We start from the raw sequence: 22036 nt of genomic DNA, 5'->3' as shown, positions 1-22036 counted from the left end.
CCTGGACAAACACTGTCCCTCTTTCTCTGTCATTTTAGTTTCCTTCAATCCTTTACAATTTAGCTTCCATTTTCACTCCTGTTTTCTGACGGTTTCCTTCATCCCTTCCTTCCTTTGTAATCTAGTTTTTCTCCCCCCACCCCGAGCCATAATTTAGCTTCGTTTTCCTTCCATCCTATTCTGTTATTTCCCACTCCTCGGTGTCCTCTGTCATTTTTTTCTCATCTTCTTCCCTTCCTTTGGTTTAGAAAAACTTCCAGTGGGTGTGCTTGCATGTAGGGGATTGATGTGGGAAGCGCACTGCGCTGGCTGCTTCGGCGGAAGAGAAGACCCATGCATAGGAGACGCAGAGCAAATGAAGAAATCATAGAGCGTAACAGAGAGAATGGGGCACACAGGCAATAGTTCTATTATTTTAATTTTAGGCTGTTGAGACCTGGTCATACCCCATTTCGAGGCACGTACTTCAAGAAGAAGAAGAGTTGGCTTTTATATGCCGACTTTCTCTACCACTTAAGGGGGAATCAAACCGGCTTACAATCCCCTTCCCTTCCCCTCCCCACAACAAGGGGGAGAGGATGACTGAGCAGATACGCACCTGACAAGGTTGTCATTGAACAAAAAGAATTAGCCAGTCTTCCCATCTAAATAGGATTGTGCTGATCGGCATTTCTACATACAGTGTTTCCTCTGTCTGGCTATAGGGGTGTGGGGTTTTTCGAAGGAAGGAAGGAAGGAAGGAAGGAAGGAAGGAAGGAAGGAAGGAAGGAAGGAAGGAAGGAAGGAAGGAAGGAGTTGGTTTTTATATGCCGACTTTGTCTACCACTTAAGGGAGTCTCAAACCGGCTTACAATCCCCTTCCCTTCCCCTCCCCACAACAGACACCCTGTGAGGTAGGTGGGGCTGAGAGAGCTCTAGGAGAACTGTGACTAGCCCAAGGTCACCCAGCTGGCTTCGTGTGTAGGACTGGGGGAAACAAATCCAGTTCACCAGATTAGCCACCGCCGTTCATGCGGATGAGCGGGGAATCAAACCTGGTTCTCCAGATCAGAGTCCACTGCTCCAGATCAGAGTCTGCCGTTCAGTGGGTGATCTTGGGCCAGTCATTCTTTCTCGGCCCTACACCCCTTACAGGACTGTTGTAAAGAAAATAATGGGCTCACCCTATCCACGTATGCTACCCTTGAGCTCACTGGAGGAATGCTGGGATAGGAATGTAGTGAGTGTAGGGTTGCCAACCTCCAGGTGGTGGCTGGAGATTTCCCACTATTCCAACTGATCTCCAGGTGATAGAGATCAGTTTCCCCTGGAGAAAATGGCCGTTTTGGCGATTGGACTCTACGGCATTGAGGTCCCTCCCCTCTTCAGGCTCCACCCCCAAAATCTCCAGGTAATTCTCAACCCAAGAGCTGGCAACCCTAAGCGAATGACAATGATCATAAATAATTACATAAGGAATATGATGACAATGGTGAGGAATCGGAGGGGAGAGGGCACTGTTTGTTTCCAGAAGGTACTAGAGTAACACCGAGGGAGCTTTCTAAGGTAAATAGATGGCAGGCAAAAAATCCCTGAGGCAAACAGCCAGTCAAATCTCCAACAGCCCATCAGAAGACTTGCTGGGCAAAAGCCCTCCTTGGCGGCCACCCACTTCCTAAAAAACGGTGGGCACCAGGAAAGGTGTTGGCGGTTGGTTAGGAACCCCTGTGCTAGAGCGAGCCAGAATATTTGGGTTTAAAGAGGGAGAGAGAGAGAGAGACCTTTTATTTAAGGAAGTGTTCCCAACACCGACTGCACCCTTGCTCTCCCCTGCATTTTGCCCATGTTTTCCGGATGCTGTTTTAGCCAGAATCTGGAAAAAACATGGGCCATACGCACAGGGAGAGCGAGGTGACCTCTGATGTTCAGAAAAGGCATGCACAATCGAAAGGGAGCCCCGAAGTAGTCGGCGGGGGTGACCCTATGGAAACGTCCCTGCATAAAAGTCCACAGAGAGAGAGGGAGGGGCCGTGGCTCAGTGGCAGAGCATCTGCTCGGCATGCAGAAGGTCCCAGGTTCAATCCCCGGCATCTCCAGTTAAAGGGACTAGGCAAGTAGGTGATGTGAAAGACCCCTGCCTGAGACCCTGGAGAGCCGCTGCCGGTCTGAGTAGACAATACTGACTTGGATGGACCGAGGGTCTGATTCAGTATAAGGCAGCTTCATGTGACGAGGAGGAGGAGAGTTGGTTTTTGGGAGGGGCCATGGCTCAGTGGCAGAGCATCTGCTTGGCCTGCAGAAGGTCCCAGGTTCAATCCCTGGCGTCTCCAGTTAAAGGGACCGGGCAAGAAGGTGATGTGAAAGACCCCTGCCTGAGACCCTGGAGAGCTGCTGCCGGTCTGAGTAGACAATACTGACTTGGATGGACCGAGGGTCTGATTCAGTATAAGGCAGCTTCATGTGACGAGGAGGAGGAGGAGGAGAGTTGGTTTTTGGGAGGGGCCGTGGCTCAGTGGCAGAGCATCTGCTTGGCCTGCAGAAGGTCCCAGGTTCAATCCCTGGCGTCTCCAGTTAAAGGGACCGGGCAAGTAGGTGATGTGAAAGACCCCTGCCTGAGACCCTGGAGAGCTGCTGCCGGTCTGAGTAGACAATACTGACTTGGATGGATCAAGGGTCTGATTCAGTATGAGGCAGCTTCATGTGTTCATGTGTGAGAGAGAATGAGAATGTGGGTAGCTGGTCTTCTGAAGAGTGACCAGCAGAACATCTAGGAATCTCAAAGACACGTAGAAAAGAATTGCAGAGATAAACAAACTAGTTAGTTGCCATGTAAAAGATAAATGCCAGTTAGTAAGAAGAGGGACCAGCATTTTCTCTGGCGCCACATATTTTCCCAGGAGTTTGGGCTAGATGGGAGCATTTGGGGTCATGAGGTTGCTTCCCCATTCCCCAGGGAATGGAGAAAGGAGTGCAGCTGTTAGTAAAGTGAGCTGAAGCCCGGTCAGTAGGCCGTACCGATGTCACAGAGGTCCCCTCCGTAGCTGGGAAGGCATAAGCATTTGAAAGTGTGGATGCCATCGACGCAGGTAGCTCCATTCAGACAGGGGCTGGAGTGGCATTCATCAATGTCTGCAAGAAATCAAGGGCTGCCATTAGGGTGGGCAGGAACTCTGTCAGCGGGAGAGCTTGTTTCCTTGCTCGGTTGGGGAGTAGGGTGGCCAACCCCCAGGTAGCAGCTGGAGATCTCCCGCTATTACAAGTCATCTCCTGGCAACAAAGATCAGTTCCCCTGGAGAAAGTGGGCGCTTTGGCCATTGGACTCTACGGCATTGAAGTCCCTCCCCTCCCAAACCTCGCCCTCCTCAGGCTCCACCCCCAAAATCTCCAGGTATTTCCCAACCCAGATCTGGCAACTCTATTGAGGAGGGATGAATAATGGTGGTTTGGGGAAGCAGTGGGAATGGCTTGGATCGGGTTGCCAGGTCCTTCTTTGCCACCAGAGGAAGGTTTTTGGGGCGGAGCCTGAGGAGGGTGGGGTTTGAGGAGGGGAGGGACTCCAATTCCATAGAGTCCAATTGCCAAAGCGGCCATTTTCTCCAGGTGAACTGATCTCTATCAAGCTGGAGGTCAGTTGTAATAGCGGGAGATCGCCAGCTATTACCAGGAGGTTGGCAACCTAGGCTTGGAAAGGGACAACAACTTTCATTTTAGAACTGCTTCTTCTCCATGCAAATGGAGAATGGGAAGAAACTAGGGATGCCAGCTCCCAGTTGGGAAATACCTGGAGACTTGGGGGGTGGAGCCTGAGGAGGGTGGGGTTTGGAGAGAGGAGGGACTTCAATGGGGTGTAATGTCATAGAGTCCATCTTCCAAAGATAGGGTTGCCAACTTGCAGGTACTAGCTGGAGGTCTCCTGCTATTACAACTGATCTCCAGCCGACAGAGATCAGTTCACCTGGAGAAAATGGCCACTGTGGCATTGAAGTCCCCCCCCCCCAAACTCCACTCTTGGCAAAAAGTGCCCACTCGTGGCAAAGAGGGACCTGGCTACCCTATCCAAAGCCATTTTCGGCAGGGGAACTGTTCTCTGGAGATCAGTTGTAATAGCAGGAGATCTCCAGCTATTACCTAAGCAGATTCCCAGCAGCAGATAGCCATTTGAACCGTAGGGATGCCAACTCCGGGTTGGGAAACACCTGGAGGTTGTGTGGGTAGAGCCTGAGGGGGGCAGGGTTTGTGAAGGGGAGGGACTTCAATGGGCATAATGCCATACAACCCACCCTCCAAAGCGGCCATTTTCTCCAAGGGAACTGATCTCTGTCGCCTGGACAGCAGTTGTAACAGCGGGGAATCTCCAGACACCACCTGGAGTAACGCAGCCCTAGAGGAAACCGATCTGCAGCCAGGCCCACAGGCAACTGCCGGGGTCCCCGAATTCTAGGGGCGTATGCCTGAACTATGCAAGTGTCTTGCCGCGAGACAGAGAGGGTGTCACAGCCCCATTTTTTTTGGGGGGGGGGGAAGCCCACAAAGTCAGTTTAGCCATTCAAGTGGCAGCTCAGAACATAGACAGAGTTGCACAGACAAAGAAATGGAAACGTGACAGATGTTAAAAACAAAAAGGAGGCAATCGTATCCCGGTCAATTCTCAATCATCGAACGGGTTAGTATTACGATATTCAGCGGGCAATGAGATGCGAGGGGGTGTCTACGGAGGCGAGCTAGGCAGAAAAAGGGTTTTTGCTGAAATCGGTTCTTATCGCATTAGCTCAGGGCTGGGTCTTTTTAAAAAAAACCACCCTTTCTCCGGGGCACTTTAGAGCTCAGCCTGTCCTACCTCGCAGGGCTGTTGTGAGGAGAAGATGGCCGAACCATGTACGCAGTTCAGAGCTCCTTGAAGGAAGTGTGGGATAACAATCAATAAACTAGACAGTGTTAGCAATGGACAAGTATTTCAGTATTTTTGGGGGGGGCTTGCTGGGAGCTTTCGTATTCTCGGGTTCCACATAAATCAGCAGCAGCCGGTTGTAAAATGGACGTTTTGTAGGATGTATATGCCAAGCCAGAAGACAAAAAGGCATGGTTTTTATTGGCTGATTTGGGACTTTTCCTGTCAGACTGGCTGGCTGCAGAAAAGCCATTTTGTGGGATTTTTTTGGTACTCACCAGGGCCCTCCCTTTCTGAGCTATTTTTGTAGCGCTCGCGTTAAATAGACGTCTTGGTTTGGGACAGCGAGTGGAGAAAGTTTATAGACGAGAATATTAATACCGCAGTAAAAATACTCTTCTTTCTCTTGTGGTTTGGACGGATTTTTTCAATACAGAAATTTCATTTTCATGGTGAAAATTCGTTTCAGTAGAAACGAATTTCAGTCCGGGTAGACTCATGGGGGAATAAATCACGGGGACGTTTCCTCCGCACTCAAATGTCGTCTAAGAGGTTATAAACTCCTATGGGCCTGAGCAGGCCAATTCCCCCCCCCGCCCCGCTTTCATTCTTTTTCCCTCTTTGAATTGCACGTAGCATTCGCTCTCTCCTACAGCCATGTTCAGTGCGTTATGTGAAGGGTTCCTTTTCATTTTTTTTTAAGTGTACAAAGTCAGATTTTTGTGCACCAACTGGGAAATCACTCCAAAATGAAGAAAACCTTGCCTTGTCTGTGATTTGGCTTGGGCATGGAGCATTGTATGAGAGGGAATTGTATGTTCATGGATTTTATGGAAGCATTCTTTTCCCATCTATGTCCCACATAACACTGGCAACAGATCTGCTCGTTTTTAGAGATACTTTACATTTATTCACGTTGTTTCTTTTATGTTGTTTGTGAAAGCCCTTACTGATCTGTGCTGTCTACATTACGATTCAGACTCCAGAGTGTAAAGTCAGGGTAGAGCCAGCGTGGTGTAATTGTTAAGAGCGGTGGTTTGGAGCGGTGGACTCTGATTTGGAGAACCGGGTTTAATTCCCTGCTCCTCCACATGAGCGGCGGACTCTAATCTGGAGAACCACTCCTACACATGAAACCAGCTGGGTGACCTTGGGCTAGTCACACTCTCTCAGCCCCACCTGCCTCACAGGGTGTCTGTTGTGGGGAGGGGAAGGGAAGGTGATTGTAAACCGGTTTGATTCTTCCTTAAGTGGTAGAGAAAGTTAGCATATAAAAACCAACTCTTCTTCTTCTAAAGTGAGGATTGGTAATGGGAGGCTCCAGGATTCAGTCTGGCTGCATGGCCTACAAATTTAGAGTCCAATGAAGCAGCGAAACGTTTAGGCACTTTTCGGAGTGAGGATATAGGTGCTAGCCAATCCCCCCTCCCATTCCTTCAGCATAACTGATTATTTCAATGTTCTTTTCATTTAGATTCCACTATTCGCCCTAATTGGGACCCAAAGTCGTTTATCCCATCATTCTTCATTCCTCCACCTTATACTACCAACAGCCATCTTGTGAGGTAGGGTCAGTCTATGAGATTGTGACAAAGTCAAGGTTCACCCATCAAACCTCCATGTCTAAGTGAGGATTCGAACCCACTGTCCAAGGTCCTAAACCAACATTCTAACCACTATACCACACCAGCTTGCTCGTGGCTTACCAGAGTGCTCGTGGCTTACCAGAATGCCTTCTAGTCAGATAACTGGAATCCAAGATGGTTACACAAGAAGAGGTTTTGTCAAGAAAGCCTTCTCGATATGTCTGGATCCCAGTATATTTAAACATCACCAAGGCTCATTCAGGGAGTTGGGGGATGATTAAAAATCAGAGTATCTAAGCAGATTCCCAGCAGCAGATAGCCATATCAACAAGGAAGGAGTTTTTCTTGTCTATTAACTACACTTCTATTCAGTGTATGCCATTGAAACCAGGAGCACAGAATCATAGAACCATAGAGTTGGAAGGGACCACCAGGGTCATCTAGTCCAACCCCCTGCACAATGCAGGAAACTCACAACTACCTCCCCCACACATACCCAGTGCCCAGAAGATGGCCAAGATGCCCTCCCACTCATTAACTGTCTAAGTTCACAGAATCAGCATTGCTGACAGATGACCATCTAGCCTCTGCTTAAAAACCTCCAGGGAAGGAGAGCTCGCCACCACCCAAGAAAGCCTGTTCCACTGAGGAACCACTCCAGCTGTTAGAAAATTCTTCCTAATGTCTAAATGGAAACTCTTCTGATTTAATTTTAACCCGTTGGTTCTGGTCCGACCTTCTGGAGCAACAGAAAACAACTCGGCACCATCCTCTATATGACAGCCCTTAAAGTACTTGAAGATGGTTATCATACCTCCTCTCAGTCTTCTCCTTTTCAGGCTAAAAATACCCAGCTCCTTCAACCTTTCCTCATAAGACTTGGTTTCCAGACCCCTCACCATCTTTGTTGCCCTCCTCTGGACACGTTCCAGCTTATCTACATCTTTCTTAAATTGTGGTGCCCAAAACTGAACACAGTACTTTAGGTGAGGTCTAACCAGAGCAGAGTAAAGCAATACCATCACTTCACGTGATCTGGACACTTTGCTTCTGTTAATGCAGCTCAAGATCGCATTTGCCTTTTTAGCTACTGCATCACACTGCTGACTCATGTTCAGTGTTTGGTCTATTAATAACCCAAGATCCTTTTCGCACACACTACTGCTAAGACAAGTCTCCCCTATCCTATAATTATGCATTTGATTTTTCCTACCTAAATGCAGAACTTTACATTTATCTCTGTTGAAATGCATTTTATTGTTTTTAGCCCAATTCTCCAGCCTGTCAAGATCATCCTGTATCCTGGCTCATGTACAGGAATCATAGCAGGACTGTTCCACACAACAGAGGCCATGCTGTGACTATCTAGATTGGGGGTGTCAAACAAAAGGCCCGTGGGCCGGATCCGCCCCCTTGAGAGCTTTTATCCGGCCCGCGAGCCAGCCGAGGCAACCCCTCCACTCTTGATCTGGACTGGCGAGGCATGGCTCGGCCCGACCAAGGGACATTTATGTCATATCCGGCCTTTGAAACAATTGAGTTCAACACCCCTGATCTAGATGACTCTCCATCCCAACAGCTGCTTTTGAAGGCAAAATTACACACCTGGAGTCCCATTCATAGAAGCTGGTGTCATGGCATTTGGCCCTAAGATTGCCTGTGAGATGTTATTCCAAGAATCTGGGTCACAGAACCACAGAGTAATGTTCCATCGAAGCAAGTGAGTTTCGGACTTCATTCTAGAAAATGTCTGAGGGAGCTGCAAATAATTTGTCCTGCCATTAAAGAACCCCACTGACGTCTTTGCTGGAAAGGTTTTAACTGCGGTAGACCTCCTTACAACCCTTCCTCCCCTACATACATTCAATCTATTTTTATGAACCAGCGGCATGATTTTTAAAGTCCTTTCTTGCACAGCTTTTGTTTTGAACTTGCTAAAATACAATCTGAGGACATTTTAGTCGCTAAAAGCATATAAGCCCAACAAAGGCTATTCTTGATAATAAAGGTCACTTGTAAATGCTTCATAAGAGAGCGGACCTGGGAATTCAATTGTTTCCTTAAAGATACAAGTCCCTTCATAAATGAGTGACATGTCATCAAATGTCTAATGGAAAAAAATTCTGGATTAAGAGATTTCTTTACGGGCCAATGTCTGTGTTAAATGTCATTCCGACTTATGGAGACCCTATGAATCCATGTCCTCCAAAATGTCCTATCCTTAACAGCTTGCTCAGGTCTTGCAAACGGAGGTCCATGGCTTCCTTTATAGAGTCAATCCAATCTTAGGGCCTAAGTACACATTCAGTTTTTGATGAGTCGGATCCGGGTTCCCCAAATCCATCTTGGGTCTCCCACAGCAGTAGCAGGGAATATATGTTTTAAAATAAACGAGAGCCCAAACGGGAACGGAATGCTTTCATGGGTGACGAAGGGCTCCTGCCTTCTACCTAAGCCATTTCCCTGAGCCAAAATAGTTATTTCCAATTTTTGCTACTCTGTGCGATCAGAATACTCCCAAATGTGTAGTTTGCCCCTAAAATTCCTTCTAGTTAGAACAACTATTCCACACTCTAATGGAAAAAGCAGGTGTCAATTTGAATGTCAGTTCATACTACTACTGACTCCCATTACTTTGGTTGGAGGGAATGAGGACTGCGATTATGCCCCAAAGAACCAAGAAACTATAAAAGAACTGCAACTTTTGAATCAGATTTCTGTTTCGTGAAATTCAGTAACACCCTAAAGGTAAGATGCACACCCCTCTCCTTATCTTCTGGTATATCATATGGTATATCATATGGAACACCCCCCTGAGCGGTTTTCCCAAGAACTCATAACCAATAATAAGGAAGTTATGGAACTTCTCTTCCCGCCCTATTCCCCCAGTTTGAATCAATAATTTAATGGATAAAAGTGTTTTGGATCCCCTGAGGATATTCCAGATTTGATATGGGTTGCTCATGTTTCCAACATCTTGTTTCTCTTCCTCTTTTGACCATCATGAAATCAATACCAACCAGTTTCACAATGTCAACCAACATGAAACCCAACCACAAAAAAACCCCAAGTGTTATACTGTTGATGAAAGAGTCTTGAAATAAAACAACACATAGTTAAATGGTGGAACTACCTGCCCCAGGATGTGGTGATGGCTGCCAACTTGGAAGGCTTGAAGAGGGGACAGGACATGTTCATGGAGGAGAGGGCTATCCTTGGCTATTAGTAAAAATAGATACTAGTCATGATGCATACCTATTCAGGATCAGAGGAACATGCCTATTATATTAGGTGCAGTGGAACACAGGCAGGATAACGCTGCTGCAGTTGTCTTGTTTGTGGGCTTCCTAGAGGCACCTGGTTTGTGGGCTTCCTAGAGGCACTGTGTGAACAGACTGCTGGACTTGATGGGCCTTGGTCTGATCCAGCATGGCTTGTCTCATGTTCTTATGGATACTGGTCATGATGCATACCTATTCTCTCCAGTATCAGAGGAGCATGCCTATTCTATTAGATGCTTTGGAACACAGGCAGAATAATGCTGCTGCAGTCGTCTTGCTTGTGGGCTTCCCAGAGGCACCTGGTTGGCCACTGTGTGAACAGACTGCTGGGCTTGATGGGCCTTGGTCTGATCCAGCATGGCTTTTCTTATGTTTTTAGTTCATAATCCTACAATCTGGGGCACATGCCCTACTGGCTCTATCCAGCAATCTTCTACCCCTTTTATGGTATCTCATGATTGCAGAAGTCCAATTCTCTGCCACCTGGCCCCATTGCCAATTGGGCTCAGATGCATTCACAAATGAAGCTACCTTATACTGAGTCAAATCATTGGTCTATCAAGGTCAGTCTTGTCCATTCTGACTGGCAGCAGCTCTCCAGGGTCCTGAGTAGAAGTCTTTCCCATTTGGACTGCAAGATCCACATTGAGTCTCAGTGAAAGGCAGACTAACTCAATCAATCAATCAATCAATCAATCACTCAGTCAATCAATCATTGCTGAAGTATATGAATGGTGCTGGCTATGCCTATTGTGTGTGAAACACACGGACATCCACCTCTCACCAATCACTGCATAGAAACACAGGTCTTTTATGCCTGGCTGTGTCACTTGCCGTCACCTCTCCAACAACTTCGGGTCTTTGTGCTGATTAGGCATGCCATTTCCACCCGTCAGAGGTTGCCTCCCTGCATTTCCCCACATTTTGCCTGCATTTTCAGAGACCTGTTTTATCTTGAATTTGAAAACACGAGCAAAACGCGGGAAAACATAGGGGGTTTCATCTGCATTTGAGAAAGAACTTCCTGACGATGAGGTATGTTTAACACTGGAACAGGCTTCCTCATGAGGCGGTGAATTCTTCATCAATGGAGATTTTAAAGTATCGATTGGATACCTGCTTGTCAGGCACATTATAGTTGTAGTCTTCGTGTTGGCAGGGGGTTGGACTAGATGACCCTGGGTGATCCCTTCCAACTCTGAGATTAAATATCTAAATAAAGTCAGGGCTTACCTATATCACAGTGATTGCCCATATATCCAGGTGGGCACAAGCAAGTGATATGCCCATCTTGTTCCTGGCAGGTGCCAACCCCGCATGGCTTTTGTTCACATGTCTTGGGCATGCCTGTAGCCATGAAAGGAAGGCAGACAGAAGTGTAATTATCCTGACAACTGCATAGCTTATAAAATCACCACTTAACAGTAATTGAATACATTTTCTTATAATTCTGCCAGCCTCAACCAGGACTGGCTTGGGGTTTTTGTGTCGCTGTGACACATGGTCTATTCAGGGGACTGTCACAACATAACGTTTCTTTCCCTTTCCCCCACAGGTCCCCTCAAGTACACATGGGGAGATATGAATATACAGCCCATTCCTGAGCAGAGAGGGCGAAAGTCCTCAGGAGGGGCACAAGGCCCCACACCGGCTGAGAGTGGCACGGACACTGGCGTTGGGGCACTGTCCCTGGCCGCTGCAAGGCTCAAGGGTGGGCTGCCCCTGTGCCAACCAGTGTTTGTGGGGGGAAAATAGAAAAAAGAGAGGTGCCTGTACTCATATATAAGGTTGTATCAATTCCCACCAATTCCCCACTTGGAACTTGGGAGATTCCCCCCCCCCCCCGAAAAGGTGCCAATACTCAGAACTTGTGAATGCCAAAACAGGCCCGCAAAAAAGCGTTGGTGGCAACGAACGTAAAGTACTGGATATAGGGACTGATTCAAGAAATGGATTGATTAAGATTTAAATAGCAGAACAAACTGCCACTTAATGAAATGCAAAAATAATTAAAGAAAAAAAAGACATGTAATGCTAACTCTTAACTTGAGCCCAGAGGAAAGGCAGGGTATAAATATTTCAATAAGATAAACGAATTAGCTAAGATGTGGGCGTGCGTGTACAGAAACATAGTTTAGCTATAGTAACTGCATTTCTGTTGCATCTGTGGTCACCACAGACATTTTCTTTGGCTGCTCTGTTAATTATAGGGGTGTGCAACAATTTTTTTCTGGTATTTTTCGGATTCGGATTTAATAGACCTGAATATGTTTGAAAAATCTGAAAAAAGCCGAATCCCCATATTGATATGGGTTGTTTCAGCATTTTTTCGAATATCTCAAATTTTGGGGGTCCATTAAACCCTCAGGAAAATCTTTGTGGGGCTCTGGGGTGTGTTTTTTCCCCCCAACGAAGCATAGATGGGGGCACCCTTTTTTTTGGTGGGGGGGCTATAAAATTGGATCCCCTGACCCAATCTTCACCAAACACGGGGGTTCTTGTAAGGAGAGTCACCTGCAGCTATTCTGCAATTTTGGTAGCTCTGCTTAAAAAAAAAAAATGCCCCTCAGAGTCCCACAAAGATACAAAAGCTGGGAAAAATCCAAAAAAATTAACTTTTTTTCCCGGCTTAGCTTTTTTGGCTTCATTAAAATGGTACATGTATTTTTTGGTTCGGCACATGCAAATGCACACCCCTACTTAAGCCTGCCTATTTTCTTTACAGTGTTCCCTTCACCGTCCTCTCTCCAAATCTCTCTTTTGGCCCATCTCTTTCTGATTGACTCTAATGGACTCCAATTGACACTCCTCAGCTTTTGAATTTTTAAACTTCCACCAATCAGGCGCTCCGCTTCCCAACCTGACCTACCACAGGCAAGGAGGGCTGCCAGCTCCAGGTTGGGATTTTGGGGGGTGGAGCCTGAGGAGGGCGGGGTTTGGATGGGGAGGGACTTCCACGGAGTGTAATGCCATAGAGTCCACCCTCCAAAGCGGCCATTTACTTCAGGGGAACCGATCTCTGTCATTAGGGTTGCCAGCTCCAGGTTGGGAAATACCTGGAGATTTTGGGGTGGAGGGTGGGGTTTGGGGAGGGGAGGGACTTCAATGCCATAGAGTCCAATGGCCAAAGCGGCCATTTTCTCCAGGGGAACTGATCTCTATCGGCTGATCTCTATCAGTTGTAATAGCAGGAAATCCCCAGCTTGTACCTGGAGGTTGGCAACCCCATGTATAGCATGTTGTAATACTAGTATGCACAGTGGAAGCATAAATTAAAACTGGGAATTGTGCTAGATTATTGCAGAGGTGCTTTCTGCAAAAGAATGTTCAGTGACTTGGAAAATAAAAATGTTTACAACAAAGAATGATCAGTGAACAAGGATGGACTTGGGAGAATCAGGCTTTGCGTGGCCTAATGGATATGGCATCTGACTTCGGATCAGAAGACTGCAGGTTCGAGTCCTGCCGCAGTCGTAGCCTGGGAAAGGCATTGAGTTGCTCTCAAGCCATGGTTACAGGGGAGGGGCTGTGGCTCAGTGGTAGAGCATCTGCTTGGCATGCAGAAGGTCCCAGGTTCAGTCCCCGTCATCTCCAGTTCAAGGGACCAGGCAAGTAGGTGATGTGAAAGACCCCTGCCTGAGACCCTGGAGAGCTGCTGTCGGTCTGAGTGGACAATACTGACTTTGATGGACCAAGGGTCTGGTTCAGTAGAAGGCAGCTTCATGTGTTCATGGGAGCGCAAGTAAAAGCCAAACCACATGCCACTGCACTTCTTCCACTGAAACAAAAGCTGTGTGCTTAACTCCCCTTTCCCCCTCCCATCACTACCAGAACTGACCTGTGTTCTGGCATCCCAATCGCATAGTGTGTTTGGCCGTTCCCAATAAATGGCAGCATATGACATGGAAGACAGTCAAGGAAAAATCAAATATTGTGACATCAGGAACACAGGTCAGCTCTACCAGTGTGGAAGCTAAATGCTCCCATCTACAATTTCCGTGGCAGACGTTCATTTAGTGTAATGGTCTTGCTTTGGCCTCAGATGTCTATCGGACATCCGAAAGGTTTATCAGCCATTGAGGTGAAGAAGGATGTTTCCTTCTGTGCTAATAAAGAGAGCAGCATTCCAGAGCAGAGGAAGAAGAGTTGGTTTTTATACCCTGCTTTTCTCTACCTTGTGTGTGTAAAGTGCCTTCAAGTCGCAGCCGACTTATGGCAACCCCTTTTTGGGGTTTTCATGACAAGAGACTAACAGAGGTGGTTTGCCAGTGCCTTCCTCTGCACAGCAACCCTGGTATTCCTTGGTGGTCTCTCATCCAAATACTAACCAGGGCTGACCCTGCTTAGCTTCTGAGATCTGACGAGATCAGGCTGGCCTGGGCCATCCAGGGCAGGGCAGGAGTTTCAAAGTGGCTTACAATCACCTTTCCCTCCCCTCCCCACAACAGACACCTTGTGAGGTAGGTGAGGCTGAGAGAGTTCGGAGAGAACTGTGACTAGCCTAAGGTCACCCAGCAGGCTGCATGTGGAGGAGTGGGGAAACCAACCCGGTTCACCAGATTAGAGTCCACTGCTCATGTGGAGGAGTGGGGAATCAAGCCTGGTTCTCCAGATTAGAGTCCGCTGCTCTTAACCACTATGCCATGCTTGCTCTTAGAGGTCCGTCTGGTTTATATTTTAAACTGTACCTTCTGTTGTAGACTCGATCACCGGTGATACTTCAGGCAGGACTTCTGTAGCAGTAGGAGTAGTGAATGGAAACTCTGGAGCAGCAGCACCTTCTGTTTCAGACAGTATATGTGTATAAGCCTCTGTTTCGACTTGGGTCCCTTCTGGACTCTTGGCATGCTCCGGGGGTGCGGAATCTGGATCACTGGTGCTGAGCTGAATGTCCGGCACAAAGGTTTCCTCCGGACCATCTGAGATGGGGTGAGGGGGTGGCCCCGAACTATCCCCGTGAATCTGGCTTCTTTCATCGTATTGCCCTGAAGGCAAGCCACTGACAAAAGGTACCCCAGATGTTTCTGGGTGGCTTTCAGGTAACACAGATGTTTCACTACCTGTTTCAAAAAAGGTGGATGTTTCTGGATAGCTTTCAGGCAATGCTGATGCTTCTCCACTAATTTCATGAATAGTAGACGTTTCTACACTACCTTCATGAAATGTGGATGTTTCGCCAATAATGTCATGATATTCAGGGGTTTTAATGGTACTTTCGGGAGATGCGGAAGTCTCTCCACTAGATGTGGAATCTTCCCCACTTGGTTCAGAAAAATGGGGATGCATCGCGTCTCTTCTACCAGCCAGTTCCTGTGAAACTGTTGGTTCTGTCACAGCCTCGACTAAATCAGAAGTTACTAAGGTAACTTCTGGAATTCCATAAGTTTCACCACTGGTCCCAGATGTAGCGGAGGGTTCTCCACTTAGGTCAGTGACACCAGCAATTTCTCCACTAAAATATGGAATCCCCGATGACGCCCCACTGACGTCTACTGCCCCTGATGGCAGTCCACTCACAGTTGTCACATCATACGGTTCCCCGGAGGCTTCCCCAGAAGGAAACCCACTGAATTCTAATATTCCAGATGTTCCTTCTCCTGCTTCCTGTGCAACAGAGGGCTGCGTTGCAACTTCCACCAAAGTTGTATCCACAAGAGAGATGGTAGGAAACCCAGATGGAAGCCCACTATAATCAAAAACTCCAGATGGCAAGCCACTCGGGAGACCAACACCAGAACTTTCTCCACTGATGTCCATTAGCCCACTGGGAAGTCCACTGACTTCAGGAGTACCTACGGTCCATCCACTGAAGTCTATTTGGCCAGAGGTCTGACCACTTATGTCCAACATTCCAGACAGCGTGCCAGATTCCTCATCTCCTGAAGGCAAGCCACTTATTTCCACAAACCCTTTCCCTTCTTCTGCCGTCGTGGAAGGGGTTGTTGTCACTTCAAACAAATCGGCGCCGATGAAGGTAACCCCAGAAGGTTCACCGCTTCCATCGACACCTGAACCCAGGCCACTTAAGTCTACAAAGCCGCTTACATCAGGTATCCCAAATGGGACTCTACTGAGGTCAATTCCTGAGGATAGTCCGCTGATATCTGGTAGACCAGATGGTTGTCCATCAGCATCAAGTCCCGATGGTAATCCACTTATATCAGGTATCCCAGACAGTTCTCCACTGACATCAAGTCCTGAGGAAAACCCGCTGATATCAGGTATTCCACTGATGTCATCTCCTGAGGGTAACCCACTGATTACCCCACTAATGTCCCACTCAGTGGAGGGCAAACCTGATAAGTCTCCTTCGCGGCCAAGCACAATTGTTCCTTTCCCTTCCATTTCCTTTTCTGCCTCTGTGGTTACCACTTCTACCAAAGTGGCATTCACAAGAGACACCGTTGGAAATCCAGACGTGAGACCACTGTAATCAAACTCTCCAGATGGTAAGCCACTGAAAAGGTCCATGCCGGAACCCTCTCCACTAAATCCAGAAGGCAGCCCACTAATTTCTGGAATCCCTTTGCCTTCTTGAAGTCCAGGGATTATTTCCCTGTGGTCCAGGATTCCAGAACCAATCCCGGATAATTCTTCATCTCCAGAAGGTAAGATGCTGACTTCAATAATGCCAGAAGGCAGGCCACTCGCGTCTCCTGATGGTAGCCCGCTTTCTCCAGAAAGGAGCCCACTGAAATCTGGGGCTCCAGAAGGAAATCCACTCTCTGTAAAAACAGGGGGTTCTCCGCTGGGTTCGTACATCCCACTGATAACTGGAGCTCCCGAAGTCCACCCAGAAGCAGAGGTCTCCGTGATGGGAGCTTCGGCACTTGTTTCATCCACGTCAACGGGAGAAACAACTGATGGACTCACTAAAGAAAAAGAAGAAGAGAACAGAGAAAGAGATTAAACAAATCCTGGTCATGGACACTTCGTAGAACAAGAAGAAGGGTTGGTTTTTTATTTGCCGACTTTCTCTACCACTTAATGGAGAGACAAACTGCCTTACCATCACCTTCCCTTCCCCTCCCCACAACTGACACCCTGTGAGGTAGGTGGGGCTGAGAGAGCTGTGACTAGCCCAAGGTCACCCAGCTGGCTTCGTGTGGAGGAGTGGGGAAACCAACCCATTTCACCAGATTAGCCTCTGCCGCTCATGTGGAGGAGTGGGGAATAAAACTTGGTTCTCCAAATCAGACTCCACCGCTCCAAACCACCGCTCTTAACCACTACACCACACTGGGGGGGGGGAACTCAACCAAATATGTAGACAGAGCTTCAAAGGTTGAGCTACAAACTATACACTATAACAAAATAATGACATTTATTGCAAAGTGTACACAGTACAATTGGTAAAATCACAGGGCCTGGAACACATCCGGAAATAAACCTTATGAAATATTTTTTATCTAATATTTTGTGTGGCTTGATGTAAATTCTTAACCCAAATTGTGGGCCTTGACACACGGACAGTGGCTCACGCAATATGCCGCAAAACAAACAATGCTTCTGGATGTGTGTTTTTAACAATTTTACTGTGTGCATCTTGCAATAAATGTAATTACTTTGTTACACTTTATAGTTGGTAGCTCAGCCTTTGAAGCTCTGTCAAGAACACTTTGTGACAATTTCCGGTATAACATACAGAGAAAGAGATGTAATTAATCCTTTGTGTCGGCTTTGCTCAGCGGGAGATTCTAGCATTTACCTTTGGAGTCTAGGTCGTGCTGTAACTCTGATGTTGAGACAATTACCCATATTTTATTGTATTGTGAATTTTATCGGGATGTCAGAAATAGGCTGGTTTTGCCATTGTTGACCAGAGTTTTCAGTCATTCGGAGGATTTTATTATTAAATATTTACTTAGGGTTGCCAACCTCCAGACACTAGCTGGAGACCTCCTGCTATTACAACTGATCTCCAGCCAATAGAGATCAGTTCACCTGGAGAAAATGGCCGCTTTGCCGATTGGACTCTATGGCATTGAAGTCCCTCCCCTCCCCAAACCCTGCCCTCCTCAGGCTCCGCCCCAAAAACCTCCCACCAGTGTCAAAGAGGGACCTGGCAACCCTATATTTACTTGAGGATAAAGATGCCAACATTTCCTACACAGCGGCAAAGTTTTGTAACATTGCCACTACAGTGCGGAGAGCTCTGGATAGTGTATCAAAATTGTAATTCTGGCTCTGTATTGATAAATTTTAACCATGTTTATCTGCTGGTCAAATGACCATAAATAAACAAACTGAAACTGATATAATTAAAGCATTGGTCCACTGAGTTTAGTATCCTCCATTCTTGACTGGCGGTAGCTCTCCAAGGCCTCTTCCAGGATTTAAAAAAATCTAAGATTTTCAAAGCAACTAATCACGATTAAAAAAAATGTCAGTCCAGGCCCTCAAAGCCAAATGCTATGACTGTTTCAGTAATGACCTGAGCTTGCGCCCGCCAACGCTACCTGGTTTGATGTGTCTGCTCGACATGCATAAATTAGAAGCTTCATTGGCATGGGCCCCATATGTGTAAGTCCTATCCTTTCCTTTTCCTAGATTTAACAGCCATTGGCTATTCATCAATCATTTCACACTTTAAAAAGGGGAAATGAAATTTAATTTTTCCTTGACACTATAAAGAGAAAAGGTGCCGCATCTCTCACGCAATTGACCGATCTACTTGACAGCGGATAATGCAGTATCCGCTTCTCAGAAAGTGTCTTTAGCTGTTTTATCCAGGGAGTGATATATTTATTTGGTGCAATATTATTTTGTGGACATGCTAAAACAATGTGGGCTAGGGAGTCTACTTGATCTGGACAAAATGGGCATTTTCATTCTTCTGTGATAATTTTATTGTATTGCCCTTGTGTCTCAGCTGAGTCTAAGGCATTATATCTCACCAATAAAAAAGCTAGGCTGAACTTAGGAATTTCTAACCAGCAAAAATAGTTTGGCAAGGAGAAAGTTCTGTCGAAGGGTATCTGGAAGAAGCGAGGTGAAAATTTACGATTTGCATCCTTAAACACCAAGGACCAATCCTCATTTAAGATCTTCTTTTGTAATTGTTTACAGCTTGCTTTCTGAGTACTATCTGGTAACTGGAGTAACCATTGTGGAAAATGTCCTATGCATGCTGGCCTCAATGCCTTTTTATACCCCTGTTGCAACAGACAACAGCCACACATGGTTTGTAAAACGATAGACCCAGATAGAGGGATTGTGGAATTAAATCCCAACTCACCATGTATCAATGATATGTTTGTTGGAAACACCTCCATTCCCCACTCGGTCTGATTTTCAGAATCAGTGGCAAACTCCATTTCCACTGTCGTCTCTTCTCCAGAAGGGACCTCCTCAACCCCAGGGACCACTTGGGTGGCAATTAGATCCTCCTCGACGTCCTCATACAGAGATGGCAGAGCTGAAAGACGGTTGGTGGTTGTGAATATCCTGTTCACCTCCCAGCCTCATGTTCACCCCACAGATTTGATTGTATAAAGGTTTTTAAAGCCACTGCAGTTTAGTGGTTAAGAGCGGTGGACTCTAATCTGGAGAACCGGGGTTGGTTCCCCACTCCTCCACACGAGCAGTGGATTTATCCAACATTACTCCCTGCCTGCAGTCCCCAGAAGGACCCAAATTCTTGTGAGGTAGGTAAGGCTGAAAGAGGACTACTGGACCAAGAATAGGGTTGCCAACCTCCAGGTGGTATGGAAATCAAACTAATAGTCTAGTGCCCTAAAGTGGGAGTTACAACAAAGAGTAGGCACTTATGACAAAGCAAGCACAAACTGCTATGGCTTAAACAAAAGTTCATATAATGTAAGCACAGAAGCATATACAATGGTGATGAATAAGTACATATACAAATTAGAGACTTTCCGGAACATATGGTTTGGGAACTATGACTGAACCTCGTGGGACTGCCTGAATTGAAAAAGCTCATGCGAAATAGGACTCTATACTGGAAACCTATCTTTTTCGGCATTCTTGCACATTATTGAACTGAGTGGTTTTCTTGCTATTGACCTTATTCAGTCTCCATTGTATATGCTTCTGTGCTAACATTATATGAACTTTTGTTTAAGCCATAGCAGTTTGTGCTTGCTTTGCCATAAGTGCCTACTCTTTGTTGTAACCTCCTGGTGGTGGCTGGAGATCTCCCGCTATTACAACTGATGTTACAACTGGTGAGAGAGATCAGTCCCCCTGGAGAAAATGGCCACTCTGGAAGGTAGACTCTTGGCATTATCCTCCACTGAAACCCTTCCCCAAACCCCTCCCTCCTCAGGGTCCACCCCAAAATCTCCAGATGTTTTCCAATCTGGAGCTCACAATCCCTAACTGAGAACTACCCAGAGCACTACAGGGCTGAGAGCCTCCGCCGCTCATGTGGAGGAGTGGGGACTTGAACCCATTTCTCCAGATCAGACTCCAATGCTCCAAGCCACCACTCTTAATCACTACACCACACTGGCTCAAAAGAACAGGATGAGGAATAGGCTGTTACCTCTGAAGCAAAAGGCATGGTGCTTCGACTGTGGATCTGGGAATCCTGTCTGATTTGGGTGCAAATAGTTGGTTCTCACACCGGGTTTGTCCCCCCCGCAAGCAGGGCGTGGGTGCAGGATTGGGTATCGGAGGCTGCCATCAGCCAGCCAGCCGGCACGGCAGTTGTCTAGACCCAACTTCCAGGCAGCATAGAGTTGTCCAGTCGAAGCCAGGGTAGCGTTCTGGCTCTCACAGTATTCTTGGGCTTCCAGTAAGGTGAATTGTTCTGGTTGCGTTGCAAAAAAGACCTCACCTAAAGATTTTAAAAACAAAAACACAAAGGCCATTTTTGCATGGTAATTAGCAGTGCATTGCAGGCTGAGTTGCCCCGCAGATTTTTTTGACTTTTGCACCCTGAACCGTTATTTCGGAAGTGACTGCGAAGCCAGTGCAGATCTGCTTCGCATTACAAAAGGGCCCACTTAACGCGACTTTTTGTGTTTGCTCTGCTGCTGCTGCGAAGAATAACCAGAGGGAACCATGCAAAACAACAGCGGTGCATTAGCTATGCACATGCTAATGGCTATGCAAACGAACGAAGGAGCAGGCGAGTGCGGGGTGGGTGGAATTTCTCGTTCTGCGTCGGGACCGTGAATAGGCATTTTTAAAGGAGCATTTTAAAAAAGAGCTTTCAACGAGCTTCAAAACTGACCATGCATAAATGGCCAGAGATTGAGTACTTGGCTCAGATGTTGTTCATTTGCCAGGGGTAGATAAGAGTATAAGAACATATTATTACTTTTATCTGTAATGGTAATTTTGATTGATATTTTTTGTTTCCTTTTCTTTCCCCCAATTTTATGTACGTATGTAATTTTATGTATGTAATAAAGTTATTTTTTAAAAAAGAATATAAGAACATAAGAAAGTCCATGCTGGATCAGACCAAGGCCCATTAAGTCCAGCAGTCTGTTCGCACCATGGCCAGCCAGGTGCCTCTAGGAAGCCCACAAGCAAGACGACTGCAGCAGCATTATCCTGCCTGTGTTCCACAGCACCTAATATAACAGGCATGCTCCTCTGATCCTGGAGAGAATAGGTATGCTTCATGACTACTGTTCATTTTGACTAGTAGCCATGGGTAGCCCTCTCCTCCCTGAACATGTCCACTCCCCTCTTCAAGCCTTCCAAGTTGGCAGCCATCACCGACAGAATTAAAACAGAGAACATAAGAACATAAGAAAGGCCCTGCTGGATCAGACCAAGGCCCATCAAGCCCAGCAGTCTGTTCACACAGTGGCCAACCTGGTGCCTCTAGGAAGCCACAAACAAGACGTCTGCAGCAGCATTATCCTGCCTGTGTTCCACAGCACCTAAGATAATAGGCATGCTTATAAGGACATAAGAAAAGCCCTGCTGGATCAGACCAAGGCCCATCACGTCCAGCAGTCTGTTCACATATTGGCCAACCAGGCACCTCTAGGAAGCCCACAAACAAGATGACTGAAGCATTTTCCTGCCTGTGTTCTACAGCACCTAATATAATGGGCATGCTCCTCTGATACTGAAGAGAAAATTGTCACTATGGAAGATGGGCTCTATAGCATTATACCCCGCTGAGTTCCTGCCACTCTTCAAACCCTGCCCTCATAAGAACATTAGAAAAACCCTGCTGGATCAGACCAAGGCCCATCAAGTCCAGCAGTCTGTTCCCACAGTGGCCAACCAGGTAGGAAGCCCACAAACAAGACAACTGCAGCAGCATTGTCCTGCTTGTGCTTCAAAGCACCTAATATAATAGGCATGCTCCTCTG

The 22036-nt window shown here is 46.8% G+C and overlaps 1 protein-coding gene and 1 non-coding gene across 2 annotated transcripts in view; one reads left to right on the top strand and one right to left on the bottom strand.

Annotated features, from left to right (window-relative positions):
* ACAN (aggrecan) overlaps positions 1-22036 on the bottom strand; it is a 76705-nt gene that overhangs the window by 8614 nt on the left and 46055 nt on the right. The window contains 4 exon segments of the mRNA XM_056865741.1: positions 2995-3125; positions 14437-16606; positions 18973-19152; positions 20242-20535. Coding sequence (XP_056721719.1) covers positions 2995-3125; positions 14437-16606; positions 18973-19152; positions 20242-20535 — 2775 coding nt within the window.
* TRNAR-UCG (transfer RNA arginine (anticodon UCG)) lies at positions 13134-13208 on the top strand. Its single transcript has one exon. It is a non-coding gene; the product is annotated as a tRNA-Arg (tRNA).

Source organism: Euleptes europaea, chromosome 20 (assembly GCF_029931775.1).
Source record: "Euleptes europaea isolate rEulEur1 chromosome 20, rEulEur1.hap1, whole genome shotgun sequence".
Taxonomy (NCBI): domain Eukaryota; kingdom Metazoa; phylum Chordata; class Lepidosauria; order Squamata; family Sphaerodactylidae; genus Euleptes; species Euleptes europaea.
The sequence above is the reverse complement of the archived record's forward strand: the minus strand, read 5'-3'. Positions and strand labels throughout refer to the sequence as shown.